Below are 15,595 nucleotides of genomic sequence, written 5' to 3' on the forward strand. Positions count from 1 at the left end.
AGAGAAAAAAAATGGACTCTCAGGTTTTAAGGGATGTGACCAAAAGTAAATGCACAGATCTTGTCCCAGACCTAAAACAACTGTGCAATGAATTGCAAGGTCATTAAGAAGCTGCAGAAGCGATAGAAACCACGTAACATTTACACATCAAATACTCCTTTTGCAATTGCTATTTTTAGCATATTTAAGACACAGTAAGTACATTTATGATGCATTACACTTAACTATTTTCGGTTGTATGGAAGAGTTCACTACCCAGACTGATGAACAAAACTGAAACTACCACCAGTATTTGCCTGGAAATACAGAGCATACAAGCCAACACCATCTTCCTTGAGCTATAGGCTTCCACAGACTATTATAATGAGTTTTCACCAAAGAAGAATTACTCAGTTTAAACTTGCTCCATGCAGCATAAATTACATATAAACAGGACATTTTATAAAGTCACAAATCATCAGCTGTTGAGTGCAAAATTAGTTCTTTTGTACATAAAGGCAGCTCAAACACATTTTTAAAGTATGCATATAAAATAAAGAGCTTACTTTGACCACGTAATTGAACCTCCTGATGTCCTGAATTGCACTTGAAAAGTCTAAGCGGTTAAAAGCTTCGCCCAAAGTGCAATAGCCGTGTCTCTGAAGAGAAGAATAAACACAGATTAAATGGAAAGAAACAAAGTTAAAAGTGAGGAAAACATTTAGAAAAGCACTGCCATGCAACTGATGCTCCCTGCAAATACAGTCCATCTGGACTGAAGATTTCCTTAATGAAATGAAAACATACACATTGTTTGTATCTAACAGGTACAGAGGCAGCAATGCCAAGGCCTTTAAATTCATACTAATCATGTAATTTGTAATCACCAGTATCTGAGCTCTCATGGAATCTTCTCCACTACCACACGGCCACAATACCAGCACCTCACTTCCCAAGTGCCTCAGTGCAAGGTGGAGCTTGCCTGTGCAGCAGCCTGAGCTTACAACTGCCTGTGATACCTGACTTACATTCTCATTTGAGGGCAAGGACATAGCTACTTGCTTCTGGGATTGGAAGAGCAAATGGTCTCAACATATAGAATTTATTTTACAGGTGCCACAAGTTCAGGAACTATTTTTCTTTGTACCAAGGGCAATTGCCTTTTCTTTTGGTATTTCTGCACAGGTGTCTTAAGTTTAAAATGGAAGTTTTAGGGGCTGTTACGGAACTACTATAAGGTGGTAGCAGAAGCCTGAAACAACACAGGATCACATAAACTGCCTAAATCTAGAGCCATAAAGCCACACAGAAGCCTTAGAGCAAACATAATGTGGCTAGAAAAACCCTACAGCTGGTGAAAGACATTTGCAGAGCAGTGTGTAGTATGGTTTATTAGCCCAGGGATTGAGGGGGAGAAATACTTTCTTGCGGTTCATTCCTAGACAGACTTCCCTGACGAATTACATGATGTTGAAAAAGTGGCAGTACAATCAACGTTTCTTTTTGCAACCCAGTGTAAACTTATCCTGGATGTACCCCAGTGGGACAAGAGACAGTTACTATCCCCTGCAGAGTTGTGGCAACTCCTGCCCTTTGGCTAATGACTGAATTCAGGATTGTACTGCTTGCTCAGTTAATGTACCCGAGACCCAAGCGTGTTGCACATTTGACAGGATGCAAAAATTTGCTCTCTAATAGCAGTAAATTAACATTTACAGACCACAAAACTTTTGTTGAAATGTAAATATTTGTATCTGTGCTCTGGCTAAACAGTTATCAAAAGGCCATGCTTAAATACATTAACATGACAGGTACAGTTCCTTGGACAGCTGGAAACATTTTCCATGAAACTTCAGTTCCACCTTCCCCAACAAAAGTACTCAAAGAACATCTCCAGCTTCCTTTTCAGCTATGTAACTGCATTTGTTTTGGTATTCTTTTATTTTCAGTGCTCTCCCATAGCATGTTTCACACATTTGTTATGGAGACCTTCCTATTTTTGTCCTTTTGCCCTAAAATTCAGCATCCAGTTTGGAAGAAAAGTTTCCTAGTTACAAGACAGCCATTTTGAAATAAAGTAAGATTACAACCTGCATGGAACAACTAGAGCCACTGTAAACTATGTTTTAGATTAGCTTAAATTGTTGCTCTGAATTTTTTGGTTCAAGTATGCTTATTCTTACATTCTACTACTTTTTTTTTTTTTTTTAACTGTAAGGTTTTGAATTTTACAAGGAATTAATTGGAAAAAAAAAAGATTAGCAATGATTAATTGTAATCATCTCTGCTTTGGTGTTTGTATTTCTATTTCAAACAAAGACACAGGAAAGATGAATGGTCAATTATTACAGCACAACAGCAGTAACAAGAATAAGCTAATTTATACACCAAGGTATTTTGTCCACTCTAGTCTAAAGGACAGGACAGACAAGTTAATAATCACACTTCATTAGCACATCAACTTCTGCACAAGTGGGGGAAAAATAAAAAATATAATCTCAACGTAGAGGTTCTACAGGACAGCAATGAATGATTTTAGGCAATGTATGTTTTGGTCTCAATGGAGTTTGAAAACTCAGCTTCACAACCTTGTGGTTCACCATAATGACTGCTGACAGTCTGTTGTTCCCTCTTCCTTCTTATCCTAAATTTGAGATGGCAGAAAGGGAAAGGCATGCTTTAGACTTGTAGACCCATGTAAGTAACTATCACAGATGAAACGAAACTGGTAAAGAGGGCAATGAATTTGGTGAAAGGCTTTGTAACACCCTTCAGATATAGAAGGGCAGCCTCCAGACTCGTGGCGGGCAAAGTGAAGTCTTCCACTGTTTCCTCTATGTAAACGCTCTCCACAACTTGAGGTCCCTAACACTGTGATTCTGTGAGCACCATGCTCTTCCCAAGTACAGATCTCTTTACAGTCTCTCTCAGCTCTAAAACGCAAAGCCAGCTTCGCCTGCATGGCTAGGATCACCACACCCACCTTCTTCCCTCTCTCCCACGCACTGGGGGTGTGGATGAAAGCCTTACAGGCATCCAAGTTCCACCCATCCCAGATAACCAACCATAGGAATAAACACAGGAATGAAATTCAGACTTCAAGACAGTATCTCTATACAGAATGGATATATTTTAATACTTGGCTCTCCAAGAGGTCATTTCAAATTCTTTCATATCCCCTTTACAGTTCATGATACAGTTTGTATCCCAAAGTGAAAGCAACTGGCCTTTGTGGAATATAGAAGTCTTCTTTGTAGAAGTTGAAGATGATTTTTTTACTTACTCGTGTTCAAATTTACTTCCAGAGTCCAAAATATCAAATAGCTGCCTGCAGAAAACTTCTTTGGAGACATTATTCTGGTTTTGCAAATACTTTCAATTTGAATTCAAAGACACATAGTACAGATACGAGACAAACGGGCTTGGACAACTGGAGAACTATATGCCCAACTCCGCAAGTTGCCACATCACTGACACAAAGACCCACGCAAAAGTGACTTTCCTGGCTGCCTTTGCCTCACCACATGTAGGAGTACATAACCCTTAAGACCAATCAGCACAAATGCCTTGTTTTTGATGTGTTATTTGTTAACTAAGGAGCACAAAGATATAGGAATAGACCCACAGCATGCAGCACTTACTTCTTTGGTGCTTTCTTTATGAACATAAATCCACTTTTCACGATAAAAACCTACAATAAAATCAAAATATGAGCACTTTTAGGCTTCCACTTTAGGTAATGCTTTCTAGAAAGAAACAACAAAACACTATCCTGGATAAAATGCTTCATAAGCTAGAAGAGATGGCTAAGCAGTTTCAATGAAGGAAGTTTAAAAGGGCTGAAAAGGATGACTACTAATTTTCAGATGTTATGTACTTCAAAAACAATAAAGGAAAAGTTAACCAATTTGATAAATGAACACAAGAGTTGACAAAAAAATGACAGCTGTAGAACAATTTTTGGGCACTGTGTACCAACACCACTCATTTTTTCCTACAAAACACCCAATTCTTTTTTTAACCATACAGGCTCCTTAGTGCTTAACACTGGGAAGTACAGAAGGCAGCAACTCTTGCTGCTGACTACCCCTCTAATCCCTTTTCTTCTGGAAAACTGGCTGCTCCATGCCTACTTAGTTGCAGATATTGCAGGGAAGTCAATTATACAAGACCAACAGAGGCAGCTAGTCAAACCTTCAGCTTTCAGAGGTCTTATGGCAAATGAAAGCATGCTCTTACATACAGCCACTTGAATCTTTCAAAATACATTAGGCTCAGACAAGCCTTTGGAAGCTTGCAGCTTTGTGCACGACCATTTCTAATACAATTTTGGGCATATACAAATAGTGGAAATAATGCCCATATCAAAGCATTACGAATGGCAACACATTGCTAATCAACTTACTACTTTTTTATCTATTCTACCAAATTCTCTACTTCATTAAGTTTACTTGCTGTCATAAATATTTGCATTTCAAAGTACAAGTGATCTTTTAAGACTGAAAACTGACAAAATGACTATTTGGTTGTTGTTTTTTTTCTTTAAAGTAATTGTTCTTCAAGAAATTCAATACTGATACATTATTTACCATGAGATATAGGTTTTATGTCAGAATATGTTTGTTTATGAACCAATTCTGGAGTTGTTTCTCTAATCAAAACTTTAATTAAGGAAAAAGAAACCAGCTGTTTCAGTAAACACAAGCTTCTATAAGCCTCCAGAAGAATTTAACTTAAAACTAGTCCACAAAACTGAACAGTGTTTAGTATCTGAAAATGTTTATTATTCAGGGATTACTATTCTTGAATTATTACCTTTGGATATTTAAAAAACAACAATAAAACCAAATCAACAAACAAATAAAACACCAATGAACAACAAAAAACCCCCAACACCCCCCCAACAAATGATGAATGCCACAGACCAGTTAAGATGTATCACTTCTGACACCACAACTTGATGCCAATACAGAAGTAAACTCAGAAGACTACTCCGTAGATAAATATAAATGAACAACTATTACAAAAGTTTACTGAACCTACAAGAGCCTTCCAAAATAAATGAAAAAACTCCAGCCTTACATTGTGAATCTGTGTTAGTCCTAAAATGATCTTTTTTCCTTTTCTTGGCTGCAAACTCACAATCTTCAGTACCATATATTTCTTCATCCTCACCGTCACCAGCTATGATGCTGAAATAAACGCAACTAATTAGAACCGCAGCGATTGAATATTTGAGATGAACACAGCTTATAATTCTCTCCCTTGAACTTTGGCAGTTGGAAAATAAAAACAAACACAATTTTTCCTCCAGTGTTCCTCTACCTGATGGCATATAGCAAAACATATCTCAAGAAACAGGCTGTATCATTTCTTCTTCCCAGGAGGGTTTAATTTTGTGACAAAGTGATTAAATACACAAAATTATCTTCCTAATAGGTATCTTGTAAGTCATTACTGGCATTTAGTAAGGACTGCTGCAGAGACAGTATTAACTGACAATTGGCTGTCTGCAAAGCTCTGGTGTAAGGAAACAAACAAACAACAAAACAACCCCCAAACCACAAGTTCAAGTCTCTTACTGAGAATGAAAGCAAGGGTCCCACAGACATCAGAAGAATGGGACAGGAAAATTCGCACTTCTCCAGGGACTGCTACCTTTCCTTCCAGAAAGCTGGAAAGCTGTGCAATGAGTAACAAAGCTGCTCCATCATTTCCAAAAGCACTTCCTAAACACCAAGCTCAAATACAAGAAACTGAATCAAGTGCTGCACATGCCATCTGGTGTGACAGAAGCCTTAATTTAATGTTTTTACCGTAATACTGCACAACATCTGAGTGCACCTGCAATGATTTAAGTAGCTACATAATACTGCCAACTTACAGCTATTCTTACTTTCTTGTCTTGATGATGCACTTCATAAAAAAATATCCTAAAGCATCTAAAAGCAAAATACCTTGTATCCTTAGGCCTACAGTGCACTACATAAGGCATACAAGAATTTCAGCCTTTTCAAAAAAGTCATTTCATAGCAGTGTTTAAATAACCTCTTGGGGACACTTAACATGCTGCCAAACCTGACAGAGCTATGAGAACTCCAGCTATTCTTCCTCATTCCCTTGCTGCTTTTCTCCTGGAGGATGGAATGCCCTCAAGTCATGCAATTGCCAACAGAGACACATTAGTGTTTCAGAAGAGACTCAAAGCCATTTACAGCTTCACCCCTGCATGGAAAATCCTGAGATAAGTGCCTGCACCAAACAATATCAAAACATATTTGGCAAATGCCAAAATTATCTGAGACTAGATTCAAATCCAAGGACTTCTGTCCAGTGCCAGAAACTTTTGTGAACACCAGATTCACTTAAAGAATTGCACAAAAAAACACTGACTGAAAAGACTGCCTTGACAGCCCAAATAGCTCATATGAGCCTAACACACACAAAAAAGGAGCATCACCATCACAAAATTCTTATTTTGATTCCCTTTGCCTCCAAAGGAAAGCTTAAGACAGTTTTACTCCTGAGCTGCAAGCTATTGAAAGGGATTTACATCGAATTCTGTAAGGCAGTGCTGTTCTCTCTCCCCCACTCTGCTTCAAGGACACAGTACCATGGCACTGGAAATAGGTATCTGTGCTAAAATTCATAGGTACAGGTAGTCATGGCCAACATTCAGCACACAGGGCTTGAATGAGCACTCTCTCAACCACATTTCCAGCAACTCCATACTTTGAATACAAGGAACTCAGCACTTTTATAATGTTAATTATTCAGCTCAGTAATAGCTCCAGAATTGAGGGTCTCACTTTTCCCATAGCTGTTTTATGAATGGATCTAATTTAAAGTGCAACTATTCAAGCATTATTCCAAATAATTTGAGTTCCTGTACAAGTGATGTTTGTTCAAGCATGATTATCATTAGATCTACCATTTTTGACTAATTCATCAACTAGATTGACAATGCACTGGATGACTAAACAAATAAGGTAAAAACTTCTATTTTTGAAAGACATTCTTCAATTAAAGTTATACACATCTCTTGAAAGTTTATTTCTGAATCTGTATGTGATCAGAATCTTTTAGAAGAGAAAGCATGTGACATGGATAAAAGACAAAGTCTGGCAAATAATTCTACCCATACTTTCTGCCACAGAAGAGGCAAGACAGTTTTACTTAATGACATACCTTGAAGTTTTTTCTTTTAAAGGAAATTTGCTGTAACTGTTCTCTGGAATACTCAAGTACTACCTTTAGTTAAAATCCTGTAGAGTATTTTGGTAAAATATTCCATGTAATGAGTGAAAATAAGTAAAACCAGCCAGGCTACCACAGACCATCATCCCTACTCACAGGGCAGCTTAAAGAGAAACAAGTATTTATGCATTGTTTACTAGATGCTTCCTCCACAAGGAAGTATTTTACCAAGCCTCACTCTTACTCTGTGCTCTATGATGTTAGTAGATAACCTAACCTGAGGTCTCTATTCACTATACAGACAATCATCTCCAAATAGCTTAAGACACTGGCAGGTTCTCTGCTCCAAAACACAACACATTGCTGTACTTCAATACAAATCCCTGCAGATAGAACCACCTCAAGCCTAGGTACAGACTGGATAGGAGGCAGTTCTGCAGAAAAGGAGCCATGGGTGATATGTGTAACAAGCTGAACACAGGACAGCAGTATGCTCCTCTGTTGTTTAAAGCCAACTACACCCTGGTCTGAGCTAACTAAAGTGTATTGGGCAGACTGAAAGAAGTAATCATCTCCCTTTATTTGGCATGATAAGCTGCATTTGGAGTGCTGTGTCACATTTGGGGCTCCTCAATACAGTAAGAACATTGGCATTGAAGAGTTACTGAGGTGATTAGGTACCGGAGCACACAATACATGAAGGTAAGAGAACTGATTTTGGTCAGTGTTAAGAGGTGGTGGTGGAGTTAAATCTACTTACTGTCAACATCCAATATTAGGGTATGAATAAGAGAGCTAGACTTTAAAGTTGGAAGAGATGTGCTGTAATAAGTGATGGTCTGGAACAAGTGATAATGGACACAACCTGTGATAACAAATTCTTACTAGATTTAGGGGAGGGTGAAACAAAAAACCCCACAAAAATCACAGTCAGGGTAAGACAAGCTAGAACAGGAACCCAGAGAGGGGGTAAATCAAGGCAAGGCTGTATACAACCCAACATCATTTGTCCCTGCTTTGCAATGTGTTTGGACCCGATCACCCTCAGAAGTCCTTTCCACCCTAAGTTGTTCTATAATGTACAAATAGACACTAATTGCTGTTTACCAACACAGGTTTATTCAGAGATACAATGTTCAAGTTATAGTCATAGATCCAAAGTTCAAAGTGCAGTGTAGTTATTCCCAAGTAGTGCTATCTGGCCAACAAGTACCAACTTGAATTCTGCAGTCTACGTTTGGACAATGTACATTTTTAACTGCAAAGACAGGAAAAAAATTAAAGAAAAGAAACAAACCAGGGCCACAGTATATGACATAGTTCAGCTCTGTTAAGCAGGAGATATCCAAGAGGAAAATAGGTAACTGGGGAATAACTACAGATGAAGGCATCTGCCACAGAGAGAGCTGGTCCCTGGGTATGGGATTCTGGCGAACATGCTCAAGAAGCTCAAATCATGAAACACTTAGGATGTTATGAAAACTTTCCACACTCTAAGTATTTTGTATCCTGTCCCTTCAAATTAACATACACATTTTAGTCCTGAATTTCAGGACTATCTTTCAAAACCCAATTGATTTAAATCTGTTTCTAGGAAGACAATTCCATGAGAGTTCAATACTAAGTTCTTTCAAGACTAAGGGGAGTCTTTACTGCTTCTTAAAGAGGCAGTAAAAATACCACACCTTGCCCTCTGGAAAAAAAGATATACACACACATATATATATATATAATTAGGAACAGAAGAGCAGGAGTCTTAATGATATTCACAAAGACAACTATCATTTATGTCACAGCTGCCAAAGAGTATTCATTAAAGCAACACACAAGATATAATTATTCAGTGACTGTGCAAACAGCTAGAAGAATGAAGTTAGATTTCCTTTCACTTGCCAATGATATTATTAAAGATATATGAGAGAGGGAAGATTTTTTCTAAAGTACTTAAGGCAACCTCTGTGTTGGAAGCTTACTGAACTCTCTTACAGATAATCATGATTTGCTTTATCCACAGTGGCCAGACCGTGTGGAAAAAGAAGCACAAGTATCAGTGACAGATGAACATAGAAAGAAGAGAAGCATTAAGAAAACAGTAGGTCAAGATAAGCTGATTAATAATTCTTCACTGCTTGGCAACTCTTGAAATTTATTTCAAAAATTTAGAAAACAGAGGTGTACAACTACAGCAAGTCCTTGCTTAGCAGTAAATTCCCTCTAAATCAGATCAGTTACTGTATCATTTACTCAACTGAAGCCAAAACACTGAATGTTCCCTTGTCTCATTATGAGCACATTATGCTGGAATTCATGACCAAGAATGCTATCCCTGAGAATAACTTCTTTGTAGAGAAATGAAGCAAAAATTTGTTTGGACAAAGTTATTTTTAACACACCAGTCTGTGGGCATTTGCCACAAGGATTACTTTATTTAGCTACTATCTTTCTCACCTGTTTTACAGAAGCACACAGTCATCTATTGTGTTAGATGATTACCATAAAAGTACCCTTAATTGTGTACTTGGAGCAAAAATACTATATGGCTGCCATAAGCAGTCCTAAACCAACACCCATGCAGCAGAAAGTCTTCATTCACTTCCAGGTAATGTTTCAACATGCCTGTTGAACTTGCAATTGATAAGCACTGCTTTTATCTTTAAATAGCACTTGACAAGACCTGGATAGCCTGAGAGCTGGGCAAGGGGAAACCCCATGAAGTTCAATAAGGACAAGTACAGTCCTGCATCTGGGGAGGAATAATTCCAAGTACCAGTACAGACTGGGGGTCATCCTGCAGGAAAGCAGCTCCATGGAGGAAGACCTTGGAGTCCTAATGGACAGCAAGTTATCCATAGGACAACAATGTGCCCTTGTGGCCATGAGGGCCAATGGCATCCTGGAGTGCATTAAGAGAAGTGTGTCTAGCAGGTCTTGGGAGTTTCTCCTCCCCCACTACTCTGCCCTGGTGAGATCACATTTGCAACAGTGCATCGAGTTTTGGGGTCCCAAATTTAAGAGGCAGGAGTCTACTGGAGGGAGTCAATGGAGTGCTACAAGAATGAAGGGACTGGAACAACTCTCCTATGAAGAAAGACTGAGAGATATGGGGCTCTTTGGTCTTGAGAAGGCTGAGAGGGGATCTTATTAAGTGTCCATAAATGTCTGGGTGTGGGTGTAAAGACGAAGATGCCAGTCTCTTTTTGGCAGTACCCAGCCATAGGACAAGGAACAACGGATACAAGCTAGAACACAGGAGGTTCCACCTCAACATGAGCAGACACTGCTTTATGGTGAGGGTGACAGAGCACTGGAACTGGCTACACAGAAAGGTTGTGGAGTCTCCTCCTCTGGAGACTTTCAAAACCTGCTTGGATGCATTCCTGTGTGTTCTGCCCCAGGTGATCCTGCTTTGGGAAGGGGGCTAGATTCAATCTCTAGAGGTGCCTTCCAACCCATAACAATTCTATAAGTCTATGACAGGTTTTTATTTAGTTATTTGTGGTTTTAAGGGTTTTTATTTCCAAGTTATACAACCTAATACAGGATCTGTCAGCCTAAAATCAGGAATACAAGAAGCAGTGATAAAAGACAGATGATCTCCACATAGGTCTTCTGTCTGGCTGACTAACCAACCACACAGTTGCATTTGTATCATCTGCACATGACTGCAGTCCAAGTGGAAATGAAGTCAACCTTTGCATTCTTGCCTACTACTAATTAATGCAGAGTAACTACTTTATTTTTTCAACTTACACAGTGTGACTGATATCATTCAGTTGATTATTCTCATCCTCAAGTGCAGGTCTGAAAGGTTCACATCGTTTCCATCCATCTTCTGTTTTAACCCATCTCCATCCAGGGGACCTCCAATCTTGGCCCAAAAATGGCATGGTTTATCTATAAGCAGCAAGAAGATTGTTTGTGTATTTAATTAAGGAAAGTTGCAAAACTTGTCATTATTTCCATTTTCTCTTTCACCTTAAAGTACAAAAAAAAAACTGCCTTGAGCAAAGAAAGTTCTTTGTAAAGCATCCATCTAAGAAACAGATTCAGTGGTTTCCTGAGTACATTTTTAACCCTGTAACCTCCTTATCTTTCAGCATTTATTAGATCAAGGCAGGTTTCCTTGTTTACTTTAGAAACAATGAAAAGAATCATGGCTGTCCAGGAAACCGGTAATACCAAAATGATCAAAATTGTAGCCTGTGTAAGCAGCTCCACCATGATCAAACAGATTACCAATTCTGAAGCCTGACTAATAAATGGTTGTTAAAGATTTTTGAAAGGCCACAAATTCTAAGACTATAGATGCTGAGTTTGTGCTACCCTGTATAGTTGGGTTTCTGTAAAGGAATTTATTTTCCCAAATATTTTTTTCAGTTTTTGAGGGCCACTGCCCATGCTAGGCTATTAACCAGGACAAATGGAGACTGTGATACAGTGGGACTTAGCAAAACACTTAGTGGTCATGCCAGTGTTGGTCTGGCGGCTGGGCTTGATTTTAGAGGTCTTTTCCAACTTAATCTTTCTAGGATTCCATAGTCATTGTGAAGTGTCTCCTGAAATTCCTCCAAAGACATGCAGGTCATCACAGGTGTAGCGCTCCAACAGCATTGTGCTGCCTTTTTTAAACTGGTGGATTCACTTCTGACACGTTAAATAAGAATTTGGACAAAGCGGTTTTCTACGTGTTGGAAACTCTGACCTTTTCCCATTCATCACACACACATTCTGATCCTTATTTTAACGAGAGATATCAGATGCAAGCTACACAAGGAAAACCAGCAGTCTCCTATTTGAAACATATGCTAATATGTAGCACCACCAGCTTTGTTTCTAACAAGCATGTATCTTTTAGTATTTTTTAAGCTAAAAAAACCCCACAAACTAGGCCTCATCAGTCAAACATCAGTGACAAATCTATTCATCCATTTACACTCCTTATCAGCATCTGCCCAATATAATACATAAGTTATCCCTGGAGACATTCAAGGTAAGGCTTGATGGGGCTCTGAGCAACTTGATCCGGCTGGGGATATCCCTGCTTACTGCATGGGGGCTGGACTAGATGACTTCTAGAAGTCCCTTCCTTAAATCACTGAAAGAGATTCAGAAAACAGCAGACAGCAAGTCAAAAACATCATCTGAGACAAAATTAAGTGTTTTTGAACCATTTAGAAGTGCTTGTAGCAACAGGGATGAAGGGCAATGGTTTTAACCCAGAGCAGGATAGATGTAGATTAGACATAAGGAGGAAGTGAGAGTGTGGCAAAATCCTGGAACAGGTTGCCCAGGGAGGTGGTTGGGCCCTGTCCCTGGAGACATTAAAGACTTGACTTCATGTGGCCCTGGGCAGCTTGATCTACTTGGAGGTATCCTTGCTCACTGCAGGGGGGTTGGACAAGAGGACCTTTGAGGGTCCCTTCCAACCTGATACAATCTGTGAATATAGAGAGCTCACACACTATTCCTGCTCAGTAGCTCAGATATAAAAATAAAACATTATTGCAGGGGTATGTCATTGCCCAACAATTACACAAAGAATTCAAAACCAGAGATCATTACAGATTGAATGGGTTAACTTAGGGGGGGAAAGAAATTCAGTATTTCATGAAATATGAAAAGGAAGTGGAAAAACTGAGACCACATACTTGCAAGCAAAATGGGAATGCGTATTGTTAGAAGCTAAAAGGGTAAGTTACAAAACAGGAGGATAAAGAAAAAAACACTTGCCAAAAGCAGTACAAGAAAACAGAGTGCTGTGCTCAAATGGATGAAAGCAGCTGAAGTCCAAACCTAAGGACAATTTACAGAATAATATCATGCTCAGTGTGTTTTATAAATTCTTAAACTTTGAAAGAAAGCCCTGTGGCTTCAAGCTATCAGGCCACCAGTGTAAGTGCTATGTAGATTTTCCTCTGAGGGAGCTGTACTGGTGTTTAAAATTACACACTACAATAGCTGCACACTCTAAACCACACTACTTTACAGATGTTCACAACCTGAAAAGCAATGGCCTTCCACTGCAAGGTTTCAACACAGTATCAAGAAGCACACATACACACATGGAAGAGTACTGATATAAAAAGCTCAGAGGCTCACTGACAAAAGGCTCAGAGAATGATTTCTGCATGTGTATGATATATTCACCATGTGATCTAAGGGAAAAATGATAAAAGAAGACATTTTCAGGAAAAACACAGAACTTTTAATTTTAAAAAATGCCTTAAATATTTGTGGAACACTTCAATAACTCCATAATTCTGTGAGGTTCATACCGGTTGCCTGTTTTGGGGGGTTTTGTTTGGTTGGTTTTTCTGGGGGGGTGCTTGGGGCTTTTATCCACAAAGAAACAGATATTCTTAGTCCAAGACAGTTTCATTATTGCACCAGCTAAGAGTGCATCCATCCATAGCAATTCCACAAAATGCCTTGCACTGATGCTCAGAAGTTGTACTTCATGAAGTCAGAAATTTAAAGGTATTTTAGTAACAGCACATACACAGCTAGAAAAAAACCAAACCAAACACCCACCAAAAACCAAACCCATTGCTTCCGAGTTCCTGCAGGAACAAAGCACAGATTTAATTGTTATTCGGAAGTGATCAAACTTTAAGAAGCTGCAGTGTATCATTGCCACCTCTCCTATGCATTTCTTTCATATGAGAAGTGATCAGGGAGTATAACTTCTTACACAGGTAAGAACATTCATGATTTTGCTCTGCCTCCACTCAGACTTTGTTTCCCAGTACAGAACTGCATTACACAATCCCTGTGGCTTCCAGACCAGAGCTTGCTTTCAGAGTTCCAGCATATGTTATGGACTATCCCTTCAGTAATAGCAAGCAGCTGTTTATTTATTAAAACATCCACCTCAACAAAAGATCATCTCCCTAGACTTGGATTTTGTGGAACAATGCAGAGAAACAGGGTTTTTAAAGCAAAAAAATGACTGCAGAATAAATGTGGTCAATAGCTGACAAGTGTTTAAGACATTGATCAGATTTGTCTTTTTCCTAAAAATAAGCAAGAACAAGAATTCTTCTCTTTGCATCTCATACACCTTTCCCTCAGGAGAGGCAGAAAAAGGACTGAGGAAACAAGAACTACCAGAAAGCAGCACAGGAGAGATGTGTACGCGAATTTAGTACCGTTTGAGATTATAGCAACTGCTCCAGCCATTCTTGCACTTTTAAGGGAAGGCAGTTCTGCTTTCCATGAGGTAGAGAACTCAGTACATGTGGAAAAATCAATGCAAAGCCATTCAGAATTGTAGCAAGTCATCCTATTATTTTGCCACTGTACTGGAGAGCTATTCTGTTCATACATTCCTATAATTAAAGTTCTCATTTCCTAATGATCCAAGAGCACACCCATCTCTTCCTCTAGTGTGCTGACAAAATCTCTTCAGCAACTCAACTTTCATTACAAACTGCTTCTTTACGTTCTTGCTACAGGCACATTACTTTTAGACTACCATCTTCAAGGAATTAGCCTAGCCAGCCTCTATGACTCAGAGGCCAGAGTCTGCCCACAAACTCTACCCCGCCCCATTATTTTTCCTATCAAATGACGGTCTTAAATAAAATCTCAAAGTTCAGAGGATCATGATTCATCAGCTACTTCGCTTTTCTCTTGCCCACCCCTATTCTGATTGCTATTTCCCAAACAATTTTAGAGCATCCAGGCCATGCAATTCTCAGTTCCCAAAAGGCACACATCCTCCTCCTCTCCAAATGAGCTGCCCACTTCTGCCTTCTTCCCTTCAGGCCACCACTGTCCCAGCCTTTGTGTGTCCCAATTCTCATCGTCACGCAGCCTGCTGATACCCCAACATCCCACTCCTCGAGGCAGTCTCCAGACACTACATCCCCCACCAAGTCCACCCCACGCTGCTCATCATTCCTAACCCCAGCCCCATGCGCCCATCCTGACCCCAAAACCTTGTTCCAAACCATTCCAGTTCCATAGGGCCCTAAATCTCAGCCCAAAACCCCTCAAGCCATTCCGCCCACACTCAACACCAAACCCCAGGGCCGGTAAGGCCTCACGTGTACCGTCCCAACACCCCTTCCCTCCCCATTTGTATACCCGGGCCCTCACGGCTCCGCTCCCGTCCGAGACGTCCCGGCCCACCCTCACCTCACACCAGCGCCAGTGCCGCACCCGGCCCGTGCCGCGCGGCTATTGCCGGAAGTAACAGGGAACTGTACTCCCCACACCCCCGCCTCGCTGATTGGCTGCTACGCTTGTTGCTACCCGGTGGCACCTTTCCCCATTGGCGGAAGGGGTCTGTGACGTCCGCGACAAACGCGTCACGTGACTAGGAGCGATGCGCACGTGTCAATGTTTTGGTCGGGCGGGGGCGGGGCTCGGCCTGTCCCAGCACTGCCGGTGCCGCGCGTCCGCCCCTGCCCGCTTG

The 15,595-nt window shown here is 40.1% G+C and overlaps 1 protein-coding gene across 4 annotated transcripts in view; it reads right to left on the reverse strand.

The window, feature by feature from the left end:
• The window catches only part of FBXO25 (F-box protein 25), a 33,413-nt gene extending 18,018 nt beyond the window's left edge, over nt 1-15,395 (reverse strand). For 3 of the 4 annotated variants that reach the window (XM_054179985.1, XM_009910209.2, XM_009910202.2), the window contains exons 1-5: nt 15,316-15,395; nt 10,927-11,070; nt 5,062-5,171; nt 3,621-3,670; nt 546-638 (exon numbers count right to left, since the gene is read on the reverse strand). In XM_054179985.1, the coding sequence (XP_054035960.1) occupies nt 546-638; nt 3,621-3,670; nt 5,062-5,171; nt 10,927-11,063 (390 nt within the window). In that variant the 5' untranslated portion in view covers nt 11,064-11,070; nt 15,316-15,395. Of the gene's footprint in view, nt 1-545; nt 639-3,620; nt 3,671-5,061; nt 5,172-10,926; nt 11,071-15,315 lie in introns of those variants that run through there. The other variant, XM_009910230.2, reaches the window with a different exon arrangement.
• Nucleotides 15,396-15,595: the final 200 nt, after the last annotated feature.

This window comes from Dryobates pubescens, chromosome 3, assembly GCF_014839835.1.
Source record: "Dryobates pubescens isolate bDryPub1 chromosome 3, bDryPub1.pri, whole genome shotgun sequence".
Classification (NCBI taxonomy): domain Eukaryota; kingdom Metazoa; phylum Chordata; class Aves; order Piciformes; family Picidae; genus Dryobates; species Dryobates pubescens.